This window comes from Mixophyes fleayi, chromosome 4 (genome assembly GCF_038048845.1).
Source record: "Mixophyes fleayi isolate aMixFle1 chromosome 4, aMixFle1.hap1, whole genome shotgun sequence".
Lineage (NCBI taxonomy): Eukaryota > Metazoa > Chordata > Amphibia > Anura > Limnodynastidae > Mixophyes > Mixophyes fleayi.
Window position 1 is genome coordinate 80,610,458 of NC_134405.1, and position 16,796 is coordinate 80,627,253.

Consider the following 16,796-nt stretch of genomic DNA (forward strand, 5'->3'; position numbering starts at 1 on the left):
ATACATGCCGGCGTTTTATCTAGATACATCCGCCACGTAAAATAGTTCCCGCAGAATTTACTTGATTATCGGCTCTTATCTCCCTTCGAGACCGGTAACATGTACTCTGAGGTGGTGACGGGATTATAAGTATTATTACCGAGGTAGTATTTTGAGTCCTGATGGTTTTATAACCAATCTGCCCTCTTCATTATGCGTCCAGTCGCCACTCCTCTTTCCGGCGGGAGGATATAGCGACGCGGCCCCTTCTCTCCTCCCTTTTCTCTCTGTGGCCGCCATCGAGCAACAGGCAGGAGCCGGCCGTCAGCATGGTGAGATGGGGACGGGGGCTATAGGATTGTGCCGGTTACCACGATTACCGGCAGAGGAAGCAGCTTAGTGTGCGGCTCATCCCTCTAGTGTGTCCTAACGTAGTATCCCGGCTGCGTGGCACAGGCCCAGAGCCACGTTACTGCCGCATGTGAGGAGGAGGCCGGGGACCTGCATGGCTGTACCCATAGCCAGACCTACTGCAGTGTTACTTAGTTCCTCTATATACTGCACCGTTACATAGCCCATCTATATACTGCAGTGTTACATAGCCCATCTATATACTGCAGTGTTACATAGCCCATCTATATACTGCAATGTTCTGCTGCATTCCCGGGGTCACCCCCCCTTGTATTTACCATACTACGGCCTAGTACTAGTTGTAGTAATGTGGATCTGCAAGCCACAGCTCCAGCCCATGCCTGTTACTTACATGTGGGAAGCCTTTGTAATGCATCTATACTTACTGATGTAGTGTATTAAGACATGTAGTCTTTTTATGTTCACAATTTGTCTATAATTAAATAAGATCTACTTTAACGGTTTTACCCAGTGTTCAGCTATCACTACATTAAATGTGCTGTTAAATTAAGTCAGAAATCTATTTGTAAGTGCTTTGTCCTATTATAGTATGTGGTTTCTAAGTGTATTTTAAAATTTATATTTAATGTATGCAATGATGGTGTAATTTGCGGCTTACCATGTATTAAGCGACAGTTGCCTGCTGTCATGAAGCTAATACTATGGGCTGACGAAAGATGAGTCTGAGCATTCTGTATAAAGAATCGTGTACAAATGTGTACGTGTGGTTTGTTATGATCAACTCTCGTTCTGTACTGTATCCCCCAGGCCTGCGCTCGTCCCTTGATATCTGTGTACTCCGAAAAGGGGGAAAATTCAGGCAAAAATGTGACTCTGCCTGCTGTGTTCAAGGCTCCTATACGCCCAGATATAGTTAACTTTGTTCACACCAACCTGCGCAAGAACAGTAGACAGCCATATGCAGTGAGCAAACTTGCCGGTATGTTATATTTGTGCATAGTTTTAAAAACATAACTATCACGTGTAAAACATGTAAGCTTTCCTAGGTTTAAATTGTTTTGTATTTGTGTAGTAATGTTTTTACTTGGCCCGCGTTGTGCTTGTGTATATGTATACAATCATTTGTTTCCATATGATGAGTTCCACTTCATTGGTCCGTGTTTCTGAAACTAATGATAATCATGGAAGTTCTGATGTCTGGTTTAATTAGCTCTTAGAAATTAGTACTTTGCTGTTTTGAAGTAAATATTCTAACACCGTTCCTCCTATTTCCAGGCCACCAGACCAGTGCCGAATCATGGGGAACAGGTAGGGCAGTCGCCCGTATTCCCCGTGTCCGTGGGGGTGGAACTCACCGATCCGGTCAAGGTGCATTTGGAAACGTATCCTTTGACCACAAGTGAAATGTACATTAAACCTTTTCTGCTTGCTGTGATGTCGTAATTTGCGTCTTACTCCATGCTTAGCGACAGTTGCCTGCTGTCATTATGCAGGTGTGGATGGCTGACGAAAATCCTAAGTTCTGAGCGAGGTTACTTAAATTACTAGTGAGTACTTACGTTAGGATCTTTGACCTACTGTATTGTGAAATATTCCTTAACAAGTGTTTTAGATGTGCCGTGGAGGGCGTATGTTTGCCCCGACAAAGACCTGGAGACGCTGGCATCGTAGAGTCAATACAACCCAGAAGCGATATGCAGTTTGCTCTGCATTGGCTGCTACAGCCTTACCTGCCCTTGTCATGTCTAAAGGTAAGTCTAAAACTGGGCATTAAAGTGTTTGAAAGTATTTATGTAACAATTACATTTATTTGCAGAAATAGTTGTCATAGTGCCAAATGATGAGTTCCACTTCTGGTCCGTGTTTCTGAAACTTATGATCTTTTTGGAAGTTCTGAGGCACAAGAAATTACTACCCATTTGTTTTTCAAAACAAGTAAACCTAGTTATTGGCCTAGTATTCTTGTTTGGACTATTGTCAGCCCTCTTCCTTAACATAGTAATTGTTAAGGAGGCAAGGTTAGCAATTGTAAAGCGCTGCGGAATTTGCTGGCACTATATAAATAAATGATGATGATTTGTTCCCCATCGCTCTTAAACTCCACCCATGGGACATATGCCCTTTTTGCTGGCTATTTTACTGTAAAATATCTTGGAAATACATCACTAAATAGGCCAGTGTGGTGTCCTAGATGGTGCATTTTATGTTTACATGCTCTATTCAGGTCACCGTATTGAGGAGATCCCAGAGGTTCCCTTAGTGGTTGAAGATAAAGTTGAAAGCTACAAAAAAACAAAGGAGGCTGTGCTGTTGCTGAAGAAACTGAAAGCTTGGAATGACATCAAGAAGGTGAGTGGCTCATGGTGATTGATGTCTTATGCACCTTTTATTATGTAGGTTTCTCCTGATGCACTGACATATTGGGATTGTTTATTAGCAATGTTAAGGTCCTAAATGCTCCTATAATGCATATTTGATCTGAGATGTTTTTCAATCCATTGTAACCTTTCTTGAGGGGGCATTTCCAGTTTCATTTACGTTTGATTTGGTTGATATCTCTACCTGGGAATTTCCACTGTTCAACAAACATTAGTGTGGGCACTTGTAGCAAGTGATTTAATGCAGCAGCTGAAATGAAAGCCATTGTGCAAATGAATACAATGGGATAAGATTAAAGAGCAAAGTAAAAAAAATTGTCTAAATTGCAATTCATATTATTAGCAGAATACGATTCACATTGATATGTCATTTGCATCACTGCTTGCACTTTGGGTTAACCAGTGACATTAGGGACCCCTTCCCTCCCCCTTTGGAACAAACCCTGCACCATGGCCAGCAATATCTGATACAAAACTCTTAATGGATTTTCTTGTTTGCAGGTCTATGCTTCTCAGCGTATGCGTGCTGGTAAGGGTAAGATGCGAAACCGTCGTCGCATTCAACGCAAAGGACCATGTGTCATCTACAATGAAGACAATGGCATTGTTAAAGCCTTCAGAAATATTCCAGGTAATAAGAACTTATGTAAGATGTGAACCCTGGAATGATGATCTTCCACTTCATGGTCCGTGTTTCTGAAACCTGTGATATCTATGGAAGTTCTGACCTCAAAGAAAAAGCCAACCAGAATGCTATGGTTATATAATGTGTTATGAAAACTAGATTACATTATTGTATCTAGATCAAGGTATACTATTTTTGTGTACGGCTAATCCAAATGGTTTATTTGATCTCCTTAGGAATTACACTTCTCAACGTAAACAAACTAAACCTCTTGAGGTTGGCACCAGGTGGTCATGTTGGCCGGTTTTGCATCTGGACAGAATGTGCCTTCCGCAAGCTGGATAATCTCTATGGCACATGGCGTAAATCTGCTACCCTGAAGGCAGACTACAAGTATGTGCATATTGGCATTCTATGGAGCATGGTTTGTTTTTTTGTCTTGTGTTGTCACCATTTTTATCTGCAGTGCGTATTTTTAATTTAGCTTTACAGTTCAGTTCTGCCGCTGATGTTAAAAAAAAAAAAATTCTAGTTCTTTATTGATTGCAATGTTGGCGGGCCTGTTGGCTATTTCTATCCAGAATTTGTGCATTTGATTACACCTATTTTGGGTGATGTAAGACATTTAGCTGTTGTATGATGAGTTCCACTTCTGGTCCGTGTTTCTGAATCTCCGTGATATTTGTGGAAGTTCTGAGCTACAGCCAAGTTTGCCTTAGTACATTCTTAGACTAGTTATGTAATCTGCCTAACTATATAGTTATTCACTTGCTACAATTTGCTCTTCTCTAATGCAAAATCCTGTTTACACAGCCTCCCCATGCACAAAATGACAAACACAGATCTGAGCAGAATTTTGAAGAGTCAAGAGATCCAGAAGGTTCTGCGTGCACCATTGTAAGTTGACTTCCAAATTTATGGGGATGCTTTGTTGTGTTTCTAACATATCACAATTGATATCATTTCACTTTAAAAGTACTTTTGAGAACAAACAAAACCAATATTCATATCTTGTACACTTGTAGAATTGTACCTTTTTTTCCTGAATGATGAATTCCACTTCATTGGTCCGTGTTTATGAAACTTTGTGACTTGAATGGAAGGTCTGATTGTCTAATGGAAACAAAGCAAGTGCCTTTAAGTTAATAGCTGCAGGTAATTAAGCTTGTATATACTTTAATTACAGCAAAAAGGTGAAGCGCAGACAACTCAAGAAGAACCCACTGAAGAACTTGAGAATCATGATGAGGCTGAACCCATATGCAAAGACAGCAAGACGCAATGCCATCCTGCGCCAGGCTGATAATGTGAGTACCAAAGCTATGTGCTTACCTGAAGGCATCAAGCAATGTACCCCTGTTATGTATTTGCAGCATCTAGGGTTCAACCTGTGTGTTGGAAGGGGAATATCTAGAGGACTTTTGTTTTTTGTTTTTTTTATGGAATCTGTTTTGCAAAGTAGAAGTATCCTTGGTGACCTTTAGATCTACTCTTACAGTATCTGATAAGGAAACATCCTTGGATCATATTTTATTGGTGTAGGTTTTAGTTTTGCCATCACATTTTATTGATTAGGAGTGTAAGCAATCTCCTGCCTGTTTGTTTACAATCTATATTAACAGTTGCAATTATCTTCATTACAGATTAAGACAAAACTAAAGAAGAAAGAAACAGTGGCCGCTGCTGCAGCAGCAAAGAAATCCTCTTAAATCTGCCTGGAGTTCAGCACTATGGATTTATTCCCAATAAATGCTGTTTAATATGAAGTACTCTTGTTGTGTTGTCATTTAAAATGTTCTTGATGGTGCACTGGTGAATTACGGCGTCCATAATGATCATACTTTGATATCTTAAGAGCTGTCCTGTATAATTGCGCATGGCATTGGTCTCTGAAACTAGTGCTGAGCGAGAAACCAGGGTCTAACGAGCTCGATTGTAATGTATAGTCTATCCGCATTAGAACCATTACTTAACCAATTACTTGTTATCATACCATCAAGATGTTTGTATCATTTTAAGTTATTTGTTATGGTTAGGGGGTGGTTTGAAACATTAGCTCTAGACTAATAATTTACTTTTAAGATAATATTGGAAAACAAAAGCACCTCCAAATCCACTGATGAGAGCACAGTTAACAATTCTGAATTCTTTGTCGTTTCTTTAAAAAAAAACTTAACAAACAAATCCCATTTATATTTTTGATTTTTGTTATATATTAAAATATCTTGGATTAGTGTGGTCATGTGAGCATAGGTGAATATTAAAGGTTAAATATAAAAATAAACTACATTGACCAGATATTTTTGCTCAATAGTATCTAACTCAAATAAGGGCAAAAGTTCTTACACAAGGCATTCTGCAGACAGTATGTTACCAAATATGTGAAATACACAATATAAATGAACTATAAACTTCTCATATCACGTATATACACCAATTTAGTGGATGTGAATTAATCTTATACCAATTATACAATGAACAAGATAACTCAATTTATTGTGAACCTTTTGAATTTGATGCTATTGAACAAAAAATATCCGATCATTATCGGTATGTAGTTTATTTTTATTCACTTTCAATAATCCCCTTTTTCTTCCCATGATCACACTAATCTAAGATATTTTAATATAGAACTAGAAAATTATAAAATCTAACAACTATAAATGGGATCTGTGAATAAGTGTTTTTTACATAAAGTCATAATTTGTAATTGTGTTCATATCGGTGGATTATTAGATGCTTTTGTCCTCACATCCTAATCTTACAGTAAATTAGGTCTAGAGAGCTGCTGCATTGCACATAACCATTTCATAATGCTCCTCAAATGTTAATGTTTTTATACATCAAAACACAAATTGTATTGATTCTAGAAATAGCACCAGTGGTAGGTTGCCCATTTTTGCTTGAATATCGCATTCTGTTTAATTACAAAACTTCATAATTTGTTCACACATTTATAGCCACTGAGCTTCACTATCCCAAACAATACTGTACATTTTATGCTTTTATTGGCTCAGTAAGTGCTATTTGTGCCCATTATACAGTAGAATACATCTTATTTCAAGAATGTGTAATAAAACTTCCAATAAGAAGGCAGTATATACAGTTTACTGTAACTGCACCCTGTGTATAATGGTCAGTACATATATTACAGCACTCATGCCCATAATATACTTTTCCTGCTCCTATGCCTCCCAGGATTGCTCTTTACGAATTTATTGCCTCACTGAGATCTGTGATAAACTATTTGACCTGTTTCATACAACTACCAATGGGCTGATTAAGACCGCGAGGAACGGAGTGGAATTCAGTTCTCATCTCCACCACTCTCTTGTAGAAACATCGATTGTACCCACCTGCCTAATGTTTTGCGATCGTGCCATCAATCGCAACAGCTGGTAAATCTGTATGGTCTGGAGGGGTAAACGGGTGGTGCTCACTGTTTACAGTGAGACCAGACGTGTTCCTTCCATGTGACAATATTTGACAAAATTAATATGCGATTGGTGCATGCTTTCACATCAATTACATCAGTGTAGGAAGTACAAACAGTCTTTTGCCATCAATTGGAATATGTAAAACAAACTTTGATCTGGACTTCATTTTCAAAGTGCATTGATGGTCATAGAATATTTGTTTATATAGTTGTTTAATAACAACAGGTTTCAAAGTTAACGTAAGTTTATCACATCCTTCAGGAGGATACTAGTTTATTTTTCTGATTGGTGACAGAAAGATGTCGTACAGTGAATAATATTTTTGGGATTTAATGTATACGTGTTTTTTTTTAATGATATATAAATTAGTTGGTTTTTGTTTTTTTTTGTGTTTGGTATTTGACACGAGTAATAGGCTGCTCTTGGTGCTGTACCCTTTTCTTTCAACCTACAAAATTGCTGCCTCCCCTGTATGTAGGCAAAAACCTGCACTGAATTATACCCTTTGTACCCCAGTAGCTGTGTTTGAATTGTAGTGTTATTTGTGTCAGTATTGTACAGTTATATTATGTACGGTCTTGTTTTCCCTGCTGTACAGCGCTGCAGACCTCACGTGGCGTCCTATAAGTAAAGGTTAATAATTATGTGACATCTGCAGGGAATACATTTCCCCTTGATTGTTTTTTGTTTTTTCTCGTATAATGTGCTCCATTTTTTTTTTATTTTTACCTACAAGTTGCCATTTGTCACTCTTGCCTCTACATGTTCCATTTGCTAGTCCAGGTTTTTGGCCAAAACATTTTGTAGTGTTCATCACCCTCCTTTCTAGCCTGCACTCCATATATTCTACCCATTTCTTTCCATTGTGGCACTTGTAGCTGCTGTCCCCAACTACCTTATGTCTTGTCTTTGCTACCACACCCCTTCTATCACAGGTTTTGGGGTTTTCTTAGGACACATGGGGGGCACTGTTATTCAACACAAATCTTAAACAGGCAGTGCAAGGCAATGATAGCCCCAGTTGTGAAGGCCATGCACTGAGAAGCCAGTCATATGTAGTATCCAGTAGGTCTCTGCATTCTGATTTATAAAAGGAAAGCCTTCCAGCCAGTGCCCCAACATCTACAAATTCTAAAATTTGTCTATACCTTTAAACTGAGTACATAGTTTTATACCAACTTTATATCTGATCGATGGTCCAATCGCTTGGTCCATGGACTGCATACACACTAGTCTTGTTTCAGACGATAAAGGGAAGAGCGGCTGTCCCAGTAGCGACTTTTTACAGCCATGTTGTCGTGAGCAATAATTTTAGTTTCGTACACACTGAAGCATCATCTGTGGGGCATGTTACCAAATACATTAGCATAAAGGGGCAGAGCTTTCACTATAGCAAACACCCAAAACCGCATAAAAAGAGAAGGGACCAAGGTCTCTTCATATAAAATAGAAGTTTATTACTATACATAAAATTTAGAAAAAAAACATTTAATTTGTAAAGTGCAATGCAATAATTATTCCCTAATAATAAAATACCTTTGTATGTAATGGTCCTGTATGGGTTAAAATAATAGCCCAAAATCTCCACAGGTTATTATACACGAATAGGCATCACCCACAATGCTCCATTCTTTGCGGGCATCATATCTGATTGGCCTGCAGCAGAAATGAATGCCCACATCTGTGTATAAAATGACAGGAGCCTCTCTGGCGCGGAGGAATGTGAGAAGATGGTGGGTGAGGAGAAGCTGTCAGTGGGGATGCAGCTATGGAGACAGTCAGAGATGGTGCTGGAAGGGCCAAAAAATGTTGAAAAACTTAAGGTGGGGGATGGAGATTCTGAAAAAGAGCAAAGCCAATGAGCCCAAGAGAGATGGAGATGATGGTAAATGTACTGGACCAGTACGACTACGACATTAAAAAAGGTCAGTAGCACATGTAGTGTACCTGTTTGAAGGACTTTGTCATTCTAGTTTCACGCGAGGCAATGTAAACGCCTGATTTGTAACATAGATTTTTTTTTTTTTTGTCAGAACGAAGACTTAACGGTGTGAAGGCCTGTTTAGATACCACTAATGTAACACCTGTTATCAAACAAGAAAAAATTGATGTTGAATACCAAGATATGAAAGAAGTTATACACAAAGGTATTTCAGTGAACATGTATAGACTACTAAATGCTTTGGTCACATACCTGTACCGTTATATATAATAACCAAAATGGCGCCTGTTTTCCAAAATATATGAAGTTTAAGCCCGCTATTATTGCGATTGTGCCAGAGGGAACACAACATAAACTGATCTCGAACAGTGTGCAAGGTGAGCAAATGAGAGTATTTCTGGTGTTGGATATAAATTACAGATACAAAAATGTTTACCATTAAACTTCTATATTTCCTTGTTTAGTAGGTAAAGAAATCAAAGGGAATATAAACCCAAGCGACATGAAGAAAAAAAAAAATTAAAACCTTGAGAAAAATTTTGTTGAAATGTGTATGCTGTTTGGAACTGTTCTGCCACAAACCACTAGCACCTTTAAAGTGTAATATTATTTTTTTAATTTGTCATATTCTGCAATAAAAAAAATGTACTTTTGTCCTGCGATAAAACTAGCATTAACACTGTGTGGTTTATTCTGGGTATTTTACAAATATTAGTTAATAAAGGTTAATATGACTTTTTATAAGTTTAATAGTTTATAAAGGGTAAATATGAATAGGCTCCCAATATAGATGCAAAGGGTAATAACACACGTGCTTTACACAAGTGTAATGGTCTGCAGCCAGACAGGTGCAATACACGTCTATACAAAACACAAGTCGGTGATGTGCGAATACCGCGCCACGTGGGACTGGTACAGGCATCACAAATTTACATACACTCCCCTAACGGTGCCCCAGATCAAGGAAGTATCGGAGGATTGTCGTGGATTGGGTGGAATTTGATACACACTACACAACAGAAAGGAAATTGGAACGGAAATATTAAACGGATACGACCAACCAAATGAGGCGACAATCGTCCATTTGGGAAGACTTTCGACCATCGTGTCACTACACATACTGACCCGACTTTCGTATGTCGGCTGGTTGAGCTGATTATTGGACAAAAACCCTGTAGTGTGTACCTAGCTTAAGTCACAACAAGCAACAAGTTTAATGTACACTTGCACTGGTGATCGGGGAAACTTGATATCTTTTGAGGCCTGTTAAAGTAATGGGAGATGGAGCTAATGTTAACTGCTTTACTAGTAAAATAGCATACATAGCTGGCAGTAACTGTGCCATATCTGGATGTTCTGCACCTGCATCAGATGGATCTAGCATGAAAGGATTAACAGCGTGTTCATATATGTGGCTAATTAGGGCTAAAAGGCTGTTCACATCACCACATCTAAGGGCACCTTTATTGATCTGATTTGTATTGAAGCTATTAGTTTTGAAAATATGAGAGACCTATTGTACTCTCAAGTTATTCCCCAATATCTTTGGGAATAAAAAAGCGAAAGTTGTAACTGGAAGTGATTACCACCATAATCCAGCATAGTCCTTCACTGATACTTTAAATAGCTTACATTTCTTTTTAATGCCTAGTTGCTGCAGCACATCTGGTCAAATCTTTCCTTACCATTACTATGGATCAGGATTGCTGAGTAGCTGGTGGAATGCTGACACAAGATACTGGGGGGGAGGGGGGGGTCAATCCAGGCTGCTCACTGTATTTATGAAGTGGTAACTTTACATTTATTTCAGTGGCAGTATGTCTGCTCCATTGCCCAGTTGCTACGGGGCTCCTCTCTGACATCTTCATCTCCCATTTAGACTGACTTCTAGGGCATGAGTTTTAATGCCATCTCAGAGCCTAATTCAGTTTAGAGAGGTTTGGTCACAGTAACTCTGCTGCAGCTCTCAATTAGGAACCTTCTGAAACTGCTGGGAGGGGGCTTCGGGACTGGGGGACCAGAGGTGTGGAAGTATAACACTGCTGGGCCCTCTAGAATTCAACACTCCTTTAACGTTGAGTAAAATCATACTTGCCAACTTTTCCTAGTTGGCTTCAGGGAGATCTTTGGGGAGGCAGAAGTGCGGGGATGGGGCTTGATGAATTGCATCATTTTGGCCCCACCCCTAAACGATTGTCACAATTTTGGCCAATTACAGCAAAGGGCAGGGCTAAGATGATGCATTATTTATGTCATTAAGCCCAGCCCCCACCACTTATCTATGGTGGGGGCGAGACTCGGGAGGTTGCCCTGCCTTCCCGGGAGCCCAGGAGGTCTCCCAGAAATGAGAGATTCTCACAGACATTCCGGGAGAGTAGACAACTATGCGTTAAGGAAATGAATCTCTAGAGACTGAAGTGTCTTTTACATTTCTGTCTCCATTACTGAAGTCATGTTGTCTTGCCTGTCAGTCTTTGATTAAATCTTGGTCTCCATGAAAATGGCCACCTCCATAGGCATCAATAAATGGATATAGGACACAATTTCTGAACTGTGTCATCATGCCACAGATGGCGAAGCCAACCACATCTTGTACTGGCTCAGCATCAGGGAGAATGTCTGGCTCTTCAGGGAGTGAGGGAGATCACCATTATTTCAGGGAGTCTCCCTGACATTCAGGGAGAGTTGGCAAGTATGAGTAAAATCATGCTAGGAGGTCAGATCCCACCAGATGAGCATTTCTTATACCTTTTTTTTTTTTTTTAATGTTCACTATAGATATATTTACATTCTCAGCTAGGAAGATGCAGCAATGCACCCAAAATTTAGTGAAACATTTCCCCCAGCATGTCCTCTGGAGGAAAATAGAGTACCAGCCACAAGACCAACATAGAAATAGGGAGGAAAATGTGAAAAATAAAAATATTTTATATATATATATATATATATATATATATACTCATACTATTGCCCCGGCCCTAAAATGACCTCAAACCATGTACGTTTAGCAGGGCCGTAACTAGGGCTGTGCGACAGGGGCGGCCACCCAGGGCGCAACGCTGAAGCGGGGTGCAATTTAGAATATTTTAGGTCAATTTGGTTAAAATTGAAGGCTAGGGGGGCGACATTTATCTTTCTCGCCCCAGGCACTAGAATTCTAAGTTACGGCTCTGACATTTAGCTAGTATTCCCATGCTCCGGGGATGACAGTGGCATTTTATATTTGCTGTTTTTGTGCATTGACTTCAGTGCCAAAACTAATGTCTTATCATATGGCCTGGACAAGCGTGCAGCAGTTTGTTTAAGCACTGGAACCTTACTATCATAATAGATGTGATCATAGTATGTTAGCATGCTTATCTGTACCTAATCTGTTTTTTTATTCTTCTGATTTGCTTTTTTTTTTTTTTTTGCAACAGCTTGACATTAGCGTCTCTTTTGGTGCTCATTTGATTCTGAGGAGAAAAACAAAATGAAGTACTGTGGTACTGGATGCTTTCGGGAGTCACAACTACAAGAATACTTCTTTGTTTGGATTTATAGTTTCATATTATCAGCCAGCAGGTGGCGCACTTCTTGATTTAAACATTACAACACCAGTTTGCCCGACACTCCCGCTGCGTGTGCCATTAGTAAAGATGGCCGTGTCAGGTTTTTGGCTCAGAAATATTGACGTCACGGGATTCCGCGCGGTAAGATGACGCCCGAACTTCGTGACAGGTAATGTGAATGGTTGGATTCCTCGGTGATGATGCACTGTAGTCGGTGACCCGATTAAGGGCGCAGGATGCTGAGTCGCCTGCAGGAGCTGAAGAAGGAGGAGGAGACTCTGTTGAAGATCAAGGCGGCCCTGCACGACCAGCTCAACAGGTTAAAGGTCAGAGGGCACGGGGTGGGTGGTCATACATGAAAAGAAGTGTAACACCAGTCCCCTGACTGTCAGGTGATGCTAAACTACTACAATGAGTGATAATAGCCGTGCAAAGTTGAATGATAAAAGCATTCTCTGATTTGTTCCAAGGATAAGGGGATGTATATGTTACATTTTGAAGAAATTGTGAGTACTCCCACCCATAGGAGTACTTCTGTTTACCAGACCTCAGACGTTCTGGTTTAGAACAGAAGTGTCCGAAAAGTGGATTGGGGTCTCAGAATGTGTTTTGGGCCCCCTGATTATCAAATATTCAACAAATCTTATTGAGAGCTACTTTTGGGGTGATCAACGATACTTTGGACACAAAATAAAAACGTTTGAGTACCACTTATATAGAAAATATTAAAACATGATGCTCCCTATGTAACACAGGGTCTAAGTTGAGAGAAATATTTACATAAAATAACCTATGATTACTTTGGAAGTTTAATGTAAATTTGGTATTACAATGTAATTCTTTTTCATAAAGGAAGCTCAGTGGAAATGTTTAAGATCATAATTAGAAAGTCAGGTCCCAGGACATAAAATGAAGCAGGGCCTCTTGCTTTCAGATGGAAAAGTAACACAAATAATTTAGATTTTCATTAGTGATAATAAATGGCTACATGTGCGTTCTGAATTGGCTACAGATGCTACAGCTCTTGCTTTGCTCTGCTCCAGTATGGTGTCTACAATGGATATTTCATTCACACTGAGAAAGAAGCAAAATATTTCCTATACTGAGCCAAGTGAAAACCATCTTTATTGTAGGTAGGGTAAACTTTCCCATGCATTCGTTTTACAGGTTGAGGAGCTAGCTCTGCAATCCATGATAAACTGTGGAGAGGGACAAGATTTACAGTCTCACGCTGAGGAGCCTGAGGAGGTGAGTGATCGTCTATACAGAGTGTACCACTATTATAAAGCACACCAGCATTCTGTATTCAGTCATTTGAGATGGATAACCAGATGGATAGTAAACCTTTTTATTTCGTGTAAGACACCTCTACCATGTATTGTGTTCTGTTGCTTCTTTTTCTAGTAAAAGGTCACTCAGAGATGCAGGTGGTTGCACTAAATTGGTGGGTTCCATCTTCATACTGTAATTGTGGGAATGTTGGTTAAGTATTTGTCTTTACCACCAGCCCTATCTACATATTGCAGCGTAACCACTGCTATCCAGGTGTTCATTTAATATCCAGTGAATGTCAGAACCAGGCAGCATTGGGCCAGGAGGGCTTTTTTTTTTTGTCATAATGCCAACATCACACCAATTGACAGTCCCAGCAGCTAGGCCAGTGTTGGCTAACCTGTGACACTCCAAGTGTTTGTGAAACTACAAGTCCCAGCATGCTTTGCCAATATATAGCAGCTTATTGCTGGAAGGGTATGCTGGGACTTGTAGTTTCACAAACATCTGGAGTGTCAGAGGTTAGCCAACACTGAGCTAGGGTATCATATCTAACAAAGGGATAAAGGAAGGCAAGTTATAATAATAACAAAAAACATTTAACCCACACCAACTCTCCAGCACATATTAAACATAAATTAGCTGAGCAACCTTCTTTTAATAGCAATACCACAGAGGCCCGGCCTTGTCTCCACATAGGGATAAGAAACTAGAACTGTCATATAGATACTTTTAATGCCATGCATACACAAGTGACATAGCGGAGTTATTTTTCTCCCCCCGAGGGTGGAAGACGAACAGAAAAGTAACTCCCAATGCATAATACGAGATTTGCATAACTCCCATGTAGAAGTTCTTTGTATGCCTGTTACAAGTGGCCCATCCTAAGCAAGAACGTTAAAGCTGACAAAGATGTGTATTACAGTATGTATTCCCCAACAGTGAGAGTTCATCTTTAATTTCTAATATATTTTATAACTCAAATATTACAAGAGACCTTATTTATTAGAAAACAGCTTGGAAGCAACGCAATAAGCTCACTCCCTTCCAGTTACACCTTTTGAAAGGCTGAACGGGGACGGTTCATTTGAAATGAAAAATGTCCTCTTTTTATCATGAAGAATTGCATTTTTCCAATATATTTATTTTAATAAAGCGGACATAACAGAATAAAGAAGAGTAACACCTCTATACATGCACTTGTATTATAACTGTGTTGTAAAATGATTGTGCTTAGCTTGTAAGCTTGTGGCTGGGCCCTCTTACCTCTCTGTCTGTTTGTATTACCCAGTATTGTTTTATTACAGTGTTTTCCCAATTATTTATATGTGCTAACGCTATATAAATAATTGATGATGATGATATTGCTCTCGTATAGGGGAGGGCTTGGTGTTTTGGGACACAGCTCAGCACTTCAATGCGATGAAAGTGTAAAACAAACATATCCAATTTCTGGCTTTATTCAGAAGGTATGATCTTGCTTCATTTGTAAGGTTGATACCAATGTTTGTAAATCTATAAACTCTGCCATTATGTATTAATGAGTAGATCATTATTGGCCTAAACTAACTTCTTGAAACTTTCCACAGTATCTTGGCTGCTTCCCATGCTGTAGATAATTAGCTTCCTGTTTACGCTGCCCTGAATATATCTTCACCTGCTTTCACCTAGTAGTTGTGTTCTCGTACACCTATGAATATACCATTCTGTGTATGGTGGCTTTCCACTTCCTGGCTGCTGTGTCTCATACTATTTATAATCTAAAGGTGGTTTGTTACCTTTGTAGTCTATTCATTTTGTATAATTAGTAATTCCTTTATGTAAGTCAAGTTCTATTTTAGATTTGTTGGTCTTGTAGTTTCTAAGCACTCAAGAGTTTAGCTTCAATTTCGTACCCTATACCTGTGTTTTTGTCTTACACATTTTATAGTATTCCCCAACTTTAAAGAATAAAAAACGTACCTAGCTCAATGGCTTATGTTTTTCATAAAACATGCCCGAAATGGGTACTTGTGTGTCTGTCATTGCTTCACAGGTACGTTTCCATTATCACAAGAGTTGAGTTTTGGAACATTAATAGTGCTAGCTTCACTTGTGGTGTTTAGGATGTTACATATTGTTGAAAACCATTTAGAGGAGATGGAATAATGAGACCAGTGTGATGCAACAAACTGCACAGTAGTTTTTGGTAACAGAAGACAAGCATTGTAAACGATAACCTCTTGATATAAATAACCGTTTCTTCTTTTTCTACAATACGGCAGGATTCGTTGAATGTGGATGATGAAGCTGTGATAAACCAGACAGAGTTGCAGCTTAGCGCATTAGACTACAGTCAGGAAGAGATGGAGGAGGAGGAAGAAGAAGATTCGGACACCTAGAGCATGCTACAAGAAACGGATGCAGAGATCCCCCCAGTAACTGAGCTCTGTTCTTGTATAAGTCAAAAGACTATCCTTCCCCGCTACATGGGGAAGGCTGTAATGTAATTTCTTGCATGTATCCCATTCATAGCACCCTTTCGCTGTCAGGAAATTCAATGCTGCCTGACAATTAAAGGGTTGATATTCGTAAATGCTGCCATTAGATTTATAACGGTACATTGCAAGCTTACATGCAAATATTTAAGAGACACTTTCACAAGGTCACCATTCTGTCACAAGGATTGAGGACAGGTCAAAGTGCACTGAATCTTTACCTTATTGCTGTGAATTATGAGAGACAGTGTGTACTGAACAACCCAAGGTGTGGTTAGGTGGCTGTGGAGACACTGGTAGGGGAAAGATTGGCATCTCAGGGGTTGAAATGACACGAGCAAGCTTCTCTAGGATTATATAACTTTCATTTTGGTTGAACCATTTTTTCCTTTTTTTTTTTTTTTTGAGCACTGAAAGCACAATCTTTGTAGTGACCAAGGTCCTTTGCAACTGTGAAACCATAGGAGGCTGAGCAATGATGCCCATAATAGATGGGTACTCTGTACTGAGAGCAAAATACACAACGTCCCGCACTGAGCATTTAAACATGTCCTGTGCAATGTAAATAAAATGTGTATGGAGATCTGTGTGTGTGCAGTGACTAGTGTGTTACTCCAAGATGAATATACATGAACAGTTAAAGGCTAGTAACTCTATAGCATGTTTCACAGGGTTAGGGAGTTTGTGCTAGTGCGATGGTAAACTCTACCTCCCACCTTCTGTGATGGGGATTATCCCTCATCCATGTCACTAGTTCCTAGAA

The 16,796-nt window shown here is 39.4% G+C and overlaps 3 protein-coding genes and 7 non-coding genes across 10 annotated transcripts in view; 9 read left to right on the forward strand and 1 right to left on the reverse strand.

The window, feature by feature from the left end:
* ZWILCH (zwilch kinetochore protein) overlaps positions 1 to 213 on the reverse strand; it is a 47,199-nt gene extending 46,986 nt beyond the window's left edge. The window contains exon 1 of the mRNA XM_075207597.1: positions 140 to 213. The gene's annotated coding sequence lies outside the window, so the exon portion shown is untranslated. The remainder of the gene's footprint in view (positions 1 to 139) is intronic.
* RPL4 (ribosomal protein L4) lies at positions 174 to 5,120 on the forward strand. Its single transcript, XM_075207598.1, has 10 exons — positions 174 to 311; positions 1,159 to 1,330; positions 1,627 to 1,733; positions 1,964 to 2,102; positions 2,576 to 2,700; positions 3,231 to 3,360; positions 3,591 to 3,747; positions 4,168 to 4,251; positions 4,541 to 4,661; positions 4,998 to 5,120. The coding sequence occupies exons 1-10, from the start codon at positions 309 to 311 to the stop codon at positions 5,061 to 5,063; spliced, it is 1,104 nt and encodes a 367-aa protein (XP_075063699.1). The 5' UTR covers positions 174 to 308; the 3' UTR covers positions 5,064 to 5,120.
* On the forward strand, positions 982 to 1,080 carry LOC142156258 (small nucleolar RNA SNORD16). Its single transcript, XR_012692324.1, has one exon. It is a non-coding gene; the product is annotated as a small nucleolar RNA SNORD16 (small nucleolar RNA).
* LOC142156244 (small nucleolar RNA SNORD18) lies at positions 1,479 to 1,549 on the forward strand. Its single transcript, XR_012692310.1, has one exon. It is a non-coding gene; the product is annotated as a small nucleolar RNA SNORD18 (small nucleolar RNA).
* LOC142156257 (small nucleolar RNA SNORD16) lies at positions 1,779 to 1,880 on the forward strand. Its single transcript, XR_012692323.1, has one exon. It is a non-coding gene; the product is annotated as a small nucleolar RNA SNORD16 (small nucleolar RNA).
* Positions 2,184 to 2,251, forward strand: LOC142156246 (small nucleolar RNA SNORD18). Its single transcript, XR_012692312.1, has one exon. It is a non-coding gene; the product is annotated as a small nucleolar RNA SNORD18 (small nucleolar RNA).
* Positions 3,390 to 3,460, forward strand: LOC142156245 (small nucleolar RNA SNORD18). Its single transcript, XR_012692311.1, has one exon. It is a non-coding gene; the product is annotated as a small nucleolar RNA SNORD18 (small nucleolar RNA).
* On the forward strand, positions 3,987 to 4,055 carry LOC142156248 (small nucleolar RNA SNORD18). The gene has a single exon (XR_012692314.1). It is a non-coding gene; the product is annotated as a small nucleolar RNA SNORD18 (small nucleolar RNA).
* On the forward strand, positions 4,396 to 4,467 carry LOC142156247 (small nucleolar RNA SNORD18). The gene has a single exon (XR_012692313.1). It is a non-coding gene; the product is annotated as a small nucleolar RNA SNORD18 (small nucleolar RNA).
* Positions 5,121 to 12,417: 7,297 nt separating the features above from the next.
* On the forward strand, positions 12,418 to 16,616 carry SNAPC5 (small nuclear RNA activating complex polypeptide 5). The gene is made up of 3 exons (XM_075207588.1): positions 12,418 to 12,610; positions 13,452 to 13,532; positions 15,821 to 16,616. Exons 1-3 carry the CDS (start codon positions 12,521 to 12,523, stop codon positions 15,935 to 15,937), a joined length of 288 nt encoding a protein of 95 aa, XP_075063689.1. The 5' UTR covers positions 12,418 to 12,520; the 3' UTR covers positions 15,938 to 16,616.
* The last annotated feature ends 180 nt before the right edge of the window (positions 16,617 to 16,796 follow it).